Source organism: Platalea leucorodia (assembly GCF_965183815.1).
Source record: "Platalea leucorodia genome assembly, chromosome: 3".
In the NCBI taxonomy this organism is placed as follows: Eukaryota; Metazoa; Chordata; class Aves; order Pelecaniformes; family Threskiornithidae; genus Platalea; species Platalea leucorodia.
The window spans coordinates 85,153,372-85,167,485 of NC_138825.1; the positions used below are offsets into that span (position 1 = coordinate 85,153,372).

The 14,114-nt window shown below is 44.3% G+C and overlaps 1 protein-coding gene across 4 annotated transcripts in view; it reads left to right on the forward strand.

Annotated features, from left to right (window-relative positions):
- Positions 1 to 3,913: 3,913 nt before the first annotated feature.
- Positions 3,914 to 14,114, forward strand: part of EPHA7 (EPH receptor A7) — a gene marked incomplete at both ends in the record, with an annotated part of 170,756 nt that continues 160,555 nt past the window's right edge. For all 4 annotated transcript variants that reach the window (XM_082305526.1, XM_082305529.1, XM_082305527.1 and 1 more), the window contains 3 exons: positions 3,914 to 4,010; positions 8,375 to 8,439; positions 12,903 to 13,572. In XM_082305526.1, the coding sequence (XP_082161652.1) occupies positions 3,914 to 4,010; positions 8,375 to 8,439; positions 12,903 to 13,572 (832 nt within the window). The remainder of the gene's footprint in view (positions 4,011 to 8,374; positions 8,440 to 12,902; positions 13,573 to 14,114) is intronic.

A 14,114-nucleotide genomic window follows, 5' to 3' on the forward strand; every position in this document is an offset into this window, starting at 1 on the left:
CTAATTTCTACTTCTACTACTGTAAAACACAGTTCAAATGTTTTTGGTCAAGACGAGTTTTAAGGATCATTCTTGTGTGGACAGAACCAAGACTCAATATCATTTTCATAAATTATGTCTGAGGCTAACCTTCAACAGCTTTTTGAAGCTATTGAAATTTTGCTTAAGCCCTACACAGAGTAGCCAAGAAAGAATGTTTGAGTCCTGCAAAAAGGGAATTTGTGAAAACAGAATTTTATAACTACTTTCAAACGATGCTTATTTCCTTATGTGTGCTTGTATAGCCTTAGAATTCATCCCATATTTCTTGTATCACAATTTCAGAGTGAGTTACATGGTGGAGATAAAGTTAGCCAATTTAAAGGAGAAAATTTTTTAAATATTTCTCCAAAGTCTGCTTAGACCATTGCAATTCAATATAGAGAAGCTCGGCTAGTATCAAGCTAGTATGAGTATAGGGAAGCTAGGTAATATCAAGAAAGCCATTCTATGCACAAGTTTAAATAAAAGGCAGAATCTGGCCTACAGATTTTGAGTAAGAAAAAAGGACAAAACAGAATAAAGCAAAAAAACAACATTAGTATCTTTGATTACATTGTTCTGTTCCAGTTAACCATTTACTTTGAATTGTTAACCATTTAATCTGAATTGTAACACATTGAGTTGAATGAAGTTCCCAGTTCCCTTTTTTTTTTTTCCCCCCTTGCCTTTTTTTTTTCTTCTTCTCTCAGAGATTTGAATACCAAATCTGAGGGTTGTGGTCCATTTAGCTTGAGAATTTTGGTTCAGTTGTAATATTTCTCTTTTCTGATTTTGTTCACAGAAGATCCAACGCTCAGCTGGATGAGATGCAATACAGGCTATGCATCCTACAGAATACAATGAAGTATTAGAAAACACTACAAAGCAGCAGAGAAAAAGGAAAAAATCAAATTCACTAAAAAGGATTTCAAATTCTGAATCAATTTCACAAAGATTTAACGTGTAAGAAGCACAATTGAAAAAAACACACTGTAATACACCCTCTCAAAGTATACGGATTGTTTTGGTGTAACTGTGAACGCATCCACAACTGTTTCAAGGCAGCAGTACAAATAATATGTCATCTTCAGCTCAATTTACAATGATCAGGAAGACAGAGCATTTAAAATGAGTTGATCAGGAAGAGAAATACACACCTTATTTTTTTTGAAATCTCTAATTTCTTTACACACTCAGTCATGTGCACATATATCCTTTGTGTGGTTGATATATTTACATAATTTTAACTGTCCTTATATGTGTACCGACCCTATACACATATTATACACATACAACATTAGATTGTACAATATAGTACTATATAGCCTGTATAAATGCAGGTGATAAAGAAAATAAGTGTCTGGCCTAATACTATATGCAGGACATGGATATATCTCATTACCATTTGAGCCTTTCTCCTGTCAATTTGTTCATTTAGTAAGTTCCTGTGTTTTTATGAACATCATCATTCCAAGTCTCAATATAAATCAGTTTTTTTTAAAATACATTTTGTAGGTTAAAAATTGTCTTTTTGGGTGAATGGTGCTGTAGTGAAATTCCTGCACTTTATGCTAGGAAATCATAGAGAACTAACTAGGTTAAGGACTTCCTACACCTGCTTTAATCACTGTTACAATATATGCCATGTGAAAACTAACTTTAGCTATGAAAACTTGCAAGGAAGTTACAAAATACCTGCAAGTGAGCATTTAAAACAAAATAATCTCTTTCAAAGAAGATAAGCAAACTCACTGTTCAGTACAGCTCCTCTTTCTGAGTACGCACGTATGAGGACGGGAATGACAGAGGAGAGAGGACGAGAGAATCAAGAGCGCTTACTTTGCCTACACTCATCATGGTATCCAGAGTATCAAAAGAGCATTCTGAATAGAACGCAAAAAGTGTCATATTCTAAGCCACGAGTATTAATTAGTCAGCAAGTGAAAGGAATACAGTTCATTTTTGAGGCTACCTCCACACCATTCTCAGAAGTAATGAGGAGACCACAGGGAAAGTGCTCAAAGCCCGGAGTATGGTGGCTGTGTGTCAGACAATGCTGAGCATATTTCTGTTATTATTAATAATAATTTTTAATTCTAATTTTGCTTTATCTACCTAAAGATCCCATATACCCCCCCCCCAATTTAAATTTCCATTTATGGCATAACATTTTCTGTATCAGCGTCCCCATTTGCGCAAGGATTGTTTCAGATTCTCGCATAATCTTGCCCCCGAATTGCAATTAACACCCCCTGCGCTCCGCTGTCTTCCCCTGCTTCCAAGACAATAACCACTTATTCCGTTTACATCGCGTTTCTATCCTCCGAAAGGACACGGCGATGCACTTTCAACAGAGCTGTACAAAACCAGCTCCGCGCCGCACAGCATCAGCCCCGGGAAGGTGCGCAGGGCAGAGTTATCCGGGCAGGGGCCGGGCAGGGGCTCCGCAGGGGGCGCGGAGCCGGGAGCGCAGCCGGGGCCGCCGCCGCCGCCGCCGCTTCCCGCCGCGGGGGCTCCGCGGCCCCGGCCCCGGCCCCGGCCCCGGCCCCGGCCCCGGCCGGGGAGAGGAGCGCTCCCACCGAGGCCGCCGGAGACAGCGCGCCCGCCGCAGCAGCCTGCGCGCTGCAGCCTCGCTGGGGGAACGGTAAGTTTTTGCGTCGCTCTCCTGTTTCACTCGCTGAAAGAGCAAGGGTGGGTTTTGGGTGTAATGGATGCCCGGGAAAAGCACTCCCGGCCCGTAGGGTGAGCGCTGACAAAAGAGATTTGGCAAGTTCCTCTCTCCCTCGGGTTTTGCTTTTTTTCTTTTTTTTTTTCCCCTCTCGCTCCTATTTAAATTGTCTTATTGTTAGCGGATTATCCTCGCTTCAGGTTACACCCGACGGGAAGCGGGGGACGCAACCACCCCTTCCACCCCAAAAATAAGATCTATATCGTCATTAACCTGTTCTTCGTGTTTGGGGAAAATCGGAGGCGCGGGACGGAAAACCCAAACAAAACAAAGAGAAGGGAGCCCAAGTGATGTCAGCCCTGAGGAACTTGACTTTTGGCAGCGCAGTGGCTCGGGGCACCATCCCGCAGCTCCTGCCCAAGTTTCCCTTTCGGTGGCAGCCGCCCAGGTGCGCGCTCAGCCCGGCCAGGGCCGGTCACCGCGCCGGAGGCAGCGCCGGGACCCGCCGGCGGCGGCTCGGGCTGGGGCCGGGGCCGGGCCCTGGCCGGGACGCCCCTCGCTCCCTACCCCAGCAACCGCGGCACAGGGCGAGCACACGGAGCCCTGGGGGCGGGCGGGCCGGCCGCCCCGCTCGCTCGGAGGACAAGCCGGCCGGCGGCCTCCAGGCGTGCGGGGCAGCCCCCCGGTGCCGGCCGGGCCCCGGGCCCCGCTCCCGGCTCGGCCCCTCCGTCCCGCCGCCGTCGCCCCGCGCCCAGCCCGCGGCTCCCCGGCACCGGCGGCAACCCGACACCGCCGCACGCTCATTGGGCGGCACCGCCGACCCCGCCCCCCCGGCCGTGACGACTCAGGCGCCGGCTCGGCCCGCCGGGCGCCGAGAATCGCTGCTGTTTGGCCGACGGCGGCTGTCAGTCAGGTTGAGGGACGGGCCGCCCTGCCGCTGCGGTCCCGCCCCCTCGCCCTGATTGATATTATCGGAGCGCGGCGCGGGCGGCCGGGCTGCAGTCGGGGCTGGCGGGCGGCCGGCCCGGTGCGGGAGCGGGGCAGCGGCGCGGAGGAGGTGGAGGAAGAGAAGGAGGAGGAGAAAGGCAGCCAGGAGGGAGGGAGCGCCGAGCCAGAGACGAGCAGAGCAAATTCTCCACCGTCCTCTAGCACCCACCAAGCGGCGGCAGCGGCAGTGTCTAGAAATATATAGCTAGAAATATAAAATCACCCCGCTCCTCCACCATGGTTTTCCAAAGTAGGCTCCCTTCTTGGATTATTTTGTGCTCCGTCTGGCTGTTCCGGTTTGCACACACGGGGGAGGCACAGGCTGCAAAAGAAGGTAAGGTGATGCGGAAAACAAAAAGTTTGGGCTTATTTATGGCTTTTGTACACGCAGTCTGTGCGGTGGTTTAGTGGAGGACCTGCCTGCCACTGTGAGCTGCTTGTCAGCCCCCCCCTTAAAAAAACAAAATAAAGACATTTTTTTAGTCGAGGTGGGAGGGAGGAAAAAGCAAGGCGTTCACTGGGGGTGTGCGTGTGTATGTGTGAGAGACTGGGACAACTGCCTTTGCTCTCAGGAATGAGGTTTGCGAGGCATTTGCACGTGATGAAAAGGCACGGGGCTGGGGAGGCAGCCCCCGGCCCGGGGATCCGTGCAGCGGAGCCTCACTCTCCTGTGCCTGCCTTAATCCTCCCGACGAGGTGCGGGGACGGCGGGTTACCTCGCTACTCCCCGGGCGGGGGCTGCAGGGGTTGGGGGCCGAGTTTCAGGGCTCGGGACGTTTCGGGGGAGGCACGGCACGGCGTGGGACTGAGGCTGTGGGGCAGCTCCGCGCTGCTGCCCGTCGGGGGCCTGCAGCGCTCCGGCCCCGCGGGGCCGTGCACGGACCGTGGGAAGGAGCATCGGGGTGCAGTTTTGCACCTCCCGGCCATGTAGGCTAGGCATGCATTTAGAGGGTACATACAGCCTGGCGTCGTGTGTCTGCAACGTGTGTCCTCTCCTCCGGCATCGCTGGAGAGAGGGAGAGGTTTAGGGATGGATGTTTTACACCATCTGCATATCACAACGGGGCTTCCCGATTCCCATCAATCCAACACCGGTATCTTTGTAAGGCGAACCCCGGACATTTGTTTCCCCCGCGCACAGAGAGAAAACAGGCAGTTTTATATCAGAGATTGATGGAGGTGTATAAAATAAATTCACAAAGTCCATCTGGGAGTCTCTTTCCTCACGCTGAGAAAATCCGAAATGATTTAAAGGAGCGCCCTGCTCGCGTTTGACAGTCAAAGGCGAAGGTCCGTCTCCATCTTCGAGGGTGGGGGACGACAGGGAAGGGAGAGTCAGGGGCTTTTTCGGTGTCTCCTCATATGTATGCGTTTGGGGGTTTTCCCCCCTCAGCTGGATACGTCAGTATTTTTCATCAAGCCGTTGGCACGCAGTAAAATACCATTTCGAGTCTGTAACCGGAGCTTTAAAAAATCCCTCAGTTAAAATGTCCTCTGCCCTTAATAGAAAGCGGCGATGGCGAGGTTAGAGAAGGAAAGAGGAGAGAGCCTGACCTTAGCAGCATGTCGAAAGTTTATTTGGAGGGGCTGTAAAGCACAGAGACCCCACACGGGGATTACTAACGCGTGGCCGTGGGGCGGGGAGCGGAGAAGGGCCGGGCAGGCAGGCAGGGAGGCAGGCAGGGAGCGTGCGGGCTGCCTGCCCCGCTCTGCCCTGCGGATTGCGCCGCGATCGGGGCTGCGCCGGTGCCTCCCGGCGGTAGTCTGCCTCGTGTTTGTGTGTGAAATACGTGTATGGATGTGTATATATATGCATCTGTACATGTAAGTGTGTGTGGATAATGCGTGTATGTTTGGGGAAAATCAACCAAGCTAAAGGAGGGTCAGGAGGGGGCGAGCGGCAGACAGGGATTGATAGCGGCTACCTGCTGGAAGCGCAGAAAACTCCCGCGGAAGAAAAAGCGAGGGGAGAAAAAAAAAAAAAAAAAAAAAAGTAACTTTGCAGCTTCACTCCCGGCCTCGCCGAAAGGCCAGTGGCGGCGGCAGCCCCGCGTGGTTTCCCATCGCTCCCCGCTGGGTACGGAAAAGGGATGGGGGGTGAGAGGCTGAAAAGTTTTCCGAGTTTCCTTTCTGTTGCTAAATAAAATTAGACGAGATGCTGGAGAGGAGTGGGGCAGGGTCCGCCTGGCTCTCCAAGAGAGGGGGTGACCGCGTTATCTGCGGAGCCCTCTGCCAGCGCCGCGGCCGGGACCCTCGGGGCGAGCGCAGACGCGGGGGCGTTGCCCCCGGGGGGGAGGTCCTGGCCCTCCGCCCCGTCGCTACGAGACCTCGGGACTCCGAGACCTCGGGGCTTCGTTCCGGGGCCGCCGTCCCGGGCGCTCCCTCCCCAAACCGGCGGCTGCCGGGCTGGGGGGGGTGTGGTGGGGGCAACCGGGGTGCCGGTGCTCCGCTGCTACCCGGCTCCGTTTCTCAGCGCGGAGGCCTGCGCGCAGCCCTGCGCAGCGCCCGGGATGGGTGCGCGGCTGCGGCTCCCCGCCTACGCGGCGCCCCGCGGAGCCCCTTCCCCGCCGCCGCGCCCCCGCGCTCCGCCCGCCGGTGTTACGCCTCCTTTCGCTCTCTGTCCCGCCGCGCCGCCGAGCGGGGCCCCGAGCGGCGCCTCCCCCCAGGCGCGGAGCGCGTCCCGCTGCGCCGCCGCGGAGGGACCGCGCCCGGGGCCTCGGTGTGCTCCGTGCGCGGGAGGCTGCGTATCCCCGGGCGGAGCACGGCGCCGTCCTCCCGCATCCCTTCCAGCGGCGCGCAACGAGCCCTGACGGCCGCAGGGCTCCGGGGGCTGGGAGCAGCGCACCAGCCGCTGGCCTGGAAAGCTCTTCCTCAGTAACTTCGGGTGCCACACGGAAACGCCACGTTTTCTTTGCAAGGGGTGTTTGCAGAGCAGGGTTTTATGTTTGTTTGTTTGTTTGCTTGTTGTCTTTTCTTTCTGGGGTGTGCCCGGCCGTTGCTATGTGATGGAGAATTGCTGCCAAATAAGAAGTATAATGAATTACAGCCATGGGACATTGTGCTGGTGCTGAAATGGTTAATTTTTTCCTGGTACCTTTTTTTCCAGGACTATTATAAATGTCCTTGTTTAACAAACCACCACATACACCACCTTCTTTTCTATAGAAAGTGTTACAAAGTAAAGCCCCTTCAATCCAAGCTTAATGAAATAAGCAGATAATCTTTCCAGAGAGAGACTATCAAACTTCCTTAATGAGTAGCTCCACTTTATTACTGAAATACAGGCCTGGAAGCTACCGTTTTGTGTTCAGCTAACACTCCAGATATTAGTGAATGAACCTTTAAAAAACTTTTTTAGTCATCTCATCTTTCCAGTAATTCACTGAAATTTTGTGTTAAATTCCTACTAGGAGAAAGGGACGAATCCAGAATTATAACCATTTCAAGAGACCTGACAAAAGTTGCTTCAAGTTACAGCCTTAAGTCATGCATTGAAATATCGGTACATAAATGCTGTGTATAAAGTTATAAATAGCTTTATAGCTAAAAATATACCAAATAGATTTAAATTAGAAATGTTACATTTTATTTAATCAAATAGAAGTATGAAGTTAAATGTGCAGCTTTAAAGAAGGAATCTTCAAAGTGTACCAAACCTAGATATATGGTTGACCACTTTACAGCTTTGGCTATTTGAAAGAAGGTATTACGACAAATTATTTCACTTTTTTTTTTTTTCGGACATCACAGATTAGCATATGTACCATTGGAAAGTCTTACAGAAACTTATAATAATATGCTAAGAAAGAAGCTTATAGCTATAATATCCGATGTATATAGAAATGTATGTTTGGAGGTAACAGGATATTAGTAATATAACCTCCAATATGTACTGTAAAATATATGAGTCGGTTTATTAGGCTGTGGTTAACCACTGTTAGAGACGGGGTTACAATTAGTTGAAAATAATTGTGATGCTACTAGAACTGATGTCTTTTTGTATGGAAGTGTCACTGGGGTATAATGACGTGAAGATTTTAGTAAGCCATTACCATAAAGTGAATTAGTCTGATTTTGTGCATGTGGTATTTTGTGTACACAAAGTGTGAGGTAATTGCAGAGTCTTTTATTTTCTGTATTTCTGGTTGTCATTTGTTAATAGAATTACTGCTTTACCACCTAAGGGACATATTTTTTTCTTTCAAACTCAATAAGACCATTGCTTTTACAGTGCAACTCCTGGTAAGGTATAGAGTAGTCCTGTTTAAATCAGTTTGGAAAAGTGTTGAAATGTTGGTGTGTATTTGTTTTAAGCTCATTGTAATAACCAGCATATGGGAAATGTCCTTCTTATGACAAAGGAGATGAAGGGAGCATGCATCTTAATGACTGATTAGTAACACTTTAGAGCGCTAAGAAAAACAATACCCTTTGATTTAAGCAATGAAATTGTTAAGATTAATGAATATTTGCTTATATGTGGATGGTACATAATCATTTAATCATCTGTTTACACGTAAATGCATAGTTGTGGTTGCAGATAATTTTTTTTAATAATATGAAAAAAATTAATTTGTAAAAAAATTGTATTCTTTTTATCACTTTTATTATTCAGATTTTGTTCTTTGGTTTTATATTCCCACTTATTATATTTAACAAACAGTGGAAATTCTTTTTTTTTTTTTTTTTCTTTTTTAGTAATATTGCTGGACTCTAAAGCACAACAGACAGAATTGGAATGGATTTCCTCTCCTCCCAATGGGGTAAGTACTCCAGGCAAAAATTAATTTCCTAAAGATAAGTAGTTATTTTACCAAAGCAATTGAGAGACTTGCTTTAAACTAGCTCCCCCTCATATTTCTCTCAGTAATCATACTAAGTGTTTACAGCTTTTTCATTTTTAGAATGGAAAGAAGTGTACCTCAGGTTACACTGTACAAATGTACAAGCTAATTAAAAGTAAGCATCCCTTTAGAAACTCACTTAAATGTTCTCAGTAGCTTTATGTTATGTAGTGTAATCCTTTGTGCTGTACCAGAAAGCTCTGTATATTTATAACGCGGCATTTTAAATCACTTTTTCCTTCTTCCTTTAGAAACAGCAGATTTACTTCTGTGTGGAAACTTTCTAAAAATATGTTTTTCATTTTCTGTATAATGGGTGATCATAAATTTGTTTACGATGTTTTCTTTGTAATTGAATAGCACAGATTGAAGTGCTCTAAAATAAAAACATTTATACTGCAGATGTGTTTGAAATGACATTCCAAACTTGAAACATCCCCAAGTCTTGAGGAGCTTGATATCTGGAACTAGGCATGAATTATGTGGTTAAGGCCACCTCCAGCTTGCTTACAAATTAATCTCATGGTACTCCATGAACTGTACCATTGTAAAGTACATCATTATAAAAAATGAGTTTAGAAACATCAGTGTTATTGTCTTATTTATTATATATGTAAAGTTGAGAAATGCTGCTTTCAGTCTGAATTAGAAGTGGTATAAAACCCCTTCTTCCCCAAGCCTTGAGGAAGAACATTTTTCAGAAAGATATAAGGGGTATATTGTCCTACCTTAGCTCAGTCCTCCCTTAACTCAGTCTGACAAATCATAAATTATATAGACAGTTCTCACTCATGGAAACAGTCTTGCTGAATCCATTGCGACTCCTTGCATGAACAAGGACTTGGGGGATCAGGCCCTTAATCTTCAGCGCATTAAGAAATCTGGAGCCAGAAGAGCGTGAAGTGTGAGTGGGGATATAAAAGTGTAACAAATCCTTTAAATAAGAAGAATGAAAATCTGAAAGTGTCTTTCTTTAAAAGCAAAATCGTAAAATCAATACAAGCATAAACTGGAAACGAATCTAAGGACTTCAGAAAGAATGTAATGCGAGCTCAATGCGTATGATGGCTAATAACCTCGGCATTAGCGTTTTGCACTGATTGAAGCCTTTACCAGAGGTGTTTGAAAGATTAGGTTGGTGGCAATTATATTCGGCTAACTTGTAGATAATGAAAGACATGTCAACACATGTTACACATGTCAGCACACTTAAAGATGAAAGTAGAGTCAAATTCAACAAATAGTAAAAGGTGACTTTTAGAGGTAGAAGCCAATTTCAATCAGGAATTAAAAGTGAATCAAAACTAATGACCGGAATCGTATGCGTGAGAACGTTCAGAAATAATTGCCTGTATATTAACATAAAAGTACCATTTTAACAATGTAATTTTGAAAATAAATGTTTTTCTAGTTTTAATTACTGAATTCTCTACTATGCAATAAAGACTTCATGGGAATAAACACAGAAAATCTTCTTCTTGACAGAGACTACTGCATCATCACAGTATGGAATATATCAGCCAGACACTTGTTAAATGCCTCATTCAACTGCAAATGTTATGTCTAACAATGATCTCAAACATTGTTAAGATAACTAAGAAGTTAAAATACCATGTATTGAAACCAATAGAACAGGATGCATTCAAATAGAATTGCATGTGCATCACCATATGTTGCAGCAGGACAAAGAAAAGTTGAATTTTCTTGCTGTAAAAGCTATCACGGAACTGATCACTTTAGAAAGACATTAATGAAATGTGACCTCAGATGGCATAGGTGAAAACATATCCTGAAGTACTGATGTATTTTTTTCCCCTACAGAGAAGCAGGTATATCTCCAATGGACTACTTGAAATATAGCTCTGTGATTACAGAATTGAATCATAAGTCACATTTCCTTAATTTTTTAGGAGAATCATATTCCATGGCTTTGGGAAAACATGTAAAGCTAGACTTTAGCATTTAATGCTAGGCATAACGTAAAGTAGGACTTCTTATCTGAATTTAATGTTTTGTATTGTTTTCCTTGACTGTAGCATAAGAATCTCTCTAATACTAGCTAGCCTCATGTAGTGGGCTTTTGACCCTAAGAAGGCTCATTTGTGTTGTATTATGAGAAATGGTCTGATTTTGTTAAATGTGGTTTGTTTGTTGTTGTTTTGGGTTTTTTTTTTCTTTCTGTTGTTTTTTTTTTTTTTCTTTCCTTTTTTTTGGGGGGGGAAGGTGGGGATTTGTTTTGGTGGAGCAGTCCACATCAAAACCTGAGGAGTCAGATTCTGTTGTGTGATGCATTAGAGTTACTTTCACTTCAAAGATACAATACGTCGTCTAACTGGAATATCTCATTGCACAATCTGGCTTGGTGTTTTGAGGGAGGACTGCTTACAGAAGATAAAAAATAAAATAGACAAAAACCTCAAACCAACCCAAAACAAGAAAATCCAACATTACCTCATGTGAAATAGAGAATATAAAAATCAGTGAAATTTTAGGCTTCATGCCTTTTTTGTCATCTTAGTGGGGTTTTTTTGTTCTTTTTTGTGTTTTCTTTTTTTTGTTTGTTTTGCTTTTTTTTGTTGTTGTTGTTTTTCAGTGTGGCAGAGCCAAAAGCCTTAGTTCAGAGCCCCTTTTTTTCCTTTCCTTGTTAATACTAGTTTTTTTTTTTTTTTTTGGGGGGGGGAATCTACTCATTCAGATCTAATAAGTCTATTATGAAGATAGACTTTCTTCTGTTCTGAGATTAATACAGTTCCATATGCAATCAGTTCAGTTAACTCCACGAACATTTAATAATATATTTCAATAATTTAATACTGTATACATACATACATAATACCATACATACCACGTCTATATTAACTGTAGGTCTTTGAAATGCGCTTTGATATTTGCAACTTCCGCACATTGCAGCGTCTGCAGCCGTGATATATTTTTTGATGATAACTTCCAGCGTCAATTCAGCCACATCTGCTTTTTCTTGGAGCAGTAGACCAAAATCAAAATGATCTCATTTGCTGTCAAATAGGCTTGCAAAGTACTGTATACTGCATGGCTCCTAGTCTGGGAAACCAATGCCTTCCACGCTTGGTTACCGGTATAAGGAATATCAGTGGGTGCTCCATCCTGCAGAGGTGTGGAGAATGCTAGTCCCACAAAGCACTTAAGCACATGCTTACCATTAAGCTCATAAGTACTGTCATTGATCTTAAGGGTGAGCTTAAGTGCATTATTGACACAGGGCCAGAGGGCTAAGTGCCATAAGGAGAAGTCACGGTTGCCTGTATCATTGTGTGAGGATAGCTCAAAAAAAAATACCTAATTTATTACAGCTGAGGTTTCTGAAGTGAATTAAATGTTACAAGAAATGTGAAAAAAGGTGAGAGACAGATATTGTTTTGGTTACACCTGAGCAGATCTGCCTGGCTGATTTCAGTGGAAGGTTTGCCATTGCCGGAGGTGCAAATTTCCACGCCACCAAAGGCATTAAAGACTATGGGCTGGGCTGTTACAGGCTTACCAGTTTGTTACATAGTTGTTATCCTAAAGAGGGAACAACAACAAAAACCAGGCTTTGAACCAGTGAACTTTCAGTCAGGTGGGTTGTTCTTAATTATGTATGTAATCTCACGGTTCATTTGAACTCCCAACTAAATGAAGTTTGCTCCTTTTATCATGGATGCAGCCACTGAACAAAATGTGAGGTGAGGAGCTCCTGTTTACCTTCTTTGGTTTGTAAGCAGAACAGAAGGTGGACTGAACAAAAAGGGGACAACCAAAATGTTTTCTTGCTTTCAGATTTTTAATTCTGTCCATTTTCTCTTGCCCTCTGTCTCTATGCCGCTCTCATCATATAGGAGTGAAAATCATAAGACTCGCAAGTTTCCCATGCTTTCTGTACAACTGAAAGTTTAACTGGAAGTTTTATGTACACAAGTTTTATGTACTGTAACACTAGGCAATTTCTGTTTCTAAGACTAGGTTTCTCTGGAAGCGAAGCTGCCTCCCTCCTTTTGGTCTTTGCTTACCCAAAACTGTCATGACCTTAATGAAATGTGGGAGAGCCCAGTGTGTAATCAGTACTTGGTACGTTGAACAGCCTTCTCTGAAGCTTCCCCTTTACAACCGTGCCCATGATATGACAATGATTTTTAGAAGTTAGTTATATGTGGGAAAGATGTGGAGGGAGAGCGAGCCTGCAGCTGCGTTAATATGTATTTTCTTCATTTGAGTGCTTAAGAGTATTTTAACAATAACCTGCTTTTTACGAAGCCATACTGTAAAAAAGGAGGAGACTTGAGTTGTGTGAAGTCTTTTAAAAAACACAATAGTTACATCTGGTGGCATACTTGTTTTGTATTACTAACTCTTTGTTGTTGTTTTAGTGGGAAGAAATTAGTGGACTGGATGAAAACTACACTCCTATACGAACATACCAGGTATGCCAGGTGATGGAATCAAACCAAAACAACTGGCTTCGGACTAACTGGATTGCAAAAAGCAATGCACAAAGGATTTTTGTAGAACTGAAATTCACTCTGAGGGATTGTAACAGTCTTCCTGGAGTTCTGGGGACTTGTAAAGAAACTTTTAACTTGTATTATTATGAAACAGACTACGACACTGGCAGGAATATCCGAGAAAACCAATATGTAAAAATAGACACTATTGCAGCAGATGAAAGTTTTACCCAGGGTGATCTTGGGGAGAGAAAAATGAAACTTAACACAGAGGTGAGAGAAATTGGACCTTTGTCCAAAAAAGGATTCTATCTTGCGTTTCAGGATGTAGGGGCCTGTATTGCTTTGGTCTCTGTCAAAGTCTACTACAAGAAGTGCTGGTCCATCATTGAAAACCTAGCTATTTTTCCTGACACAGTGACTGGCTCAGAGTTTTCCTCTTTAGTTGAAGTACGAGGAACTTGTGTCAGCAGTGCAGAGGAGGAAGCGGAGAACTCGCCGAAGATGCACTGCAGCGCAGAGGGAGAATGGTTAGTGCCTATTGGAAAATGTATCTGCAAAGCGGGATACCAGCAAAAAGGAGACACATGTGAACGTAAGTAAACATGCAACTTGTTGTCATCTGTACGTTGTAGGTCATGGTCTACCAGCCTTTTTTTTTTTTTTTTTTTTCCTTCAAGAGAAATACGTCATCAGTCTGCTTTTAAAGTTTGTGGATCCTCAATCTGTAGACTTCACACTGGATAATCCAGGGCAATTGGCACTTCTGGATAGGGAAATCAGCAGCTGCATACTGCATTTTAAAATTTAAACAAGAAAATTTAAAGTTAGTATGTATGAAGTATAAATATAGATTCAGGATTAACATTTTAAACTGGTTAAGGTTATGCTAAGCAAACCACACATACCACAGAACATTGTATTAATAATCTCTAATATGAGTAGATAAACAATTTGTTCTTTCACATGGTCTGTGACAGAATTATAAGAAAACTAAAACTGAGGAAGAATGAGGTGTGGTTAGTAATGGGAAGAATACGCATGCAATAAAAACTGAGTTAGAGGTCATAAGTGTGTACAAATTCAGACAAAAAGAGTATCATTTTAGATCTGTCAAACAGAATATCAAGTTTCCAG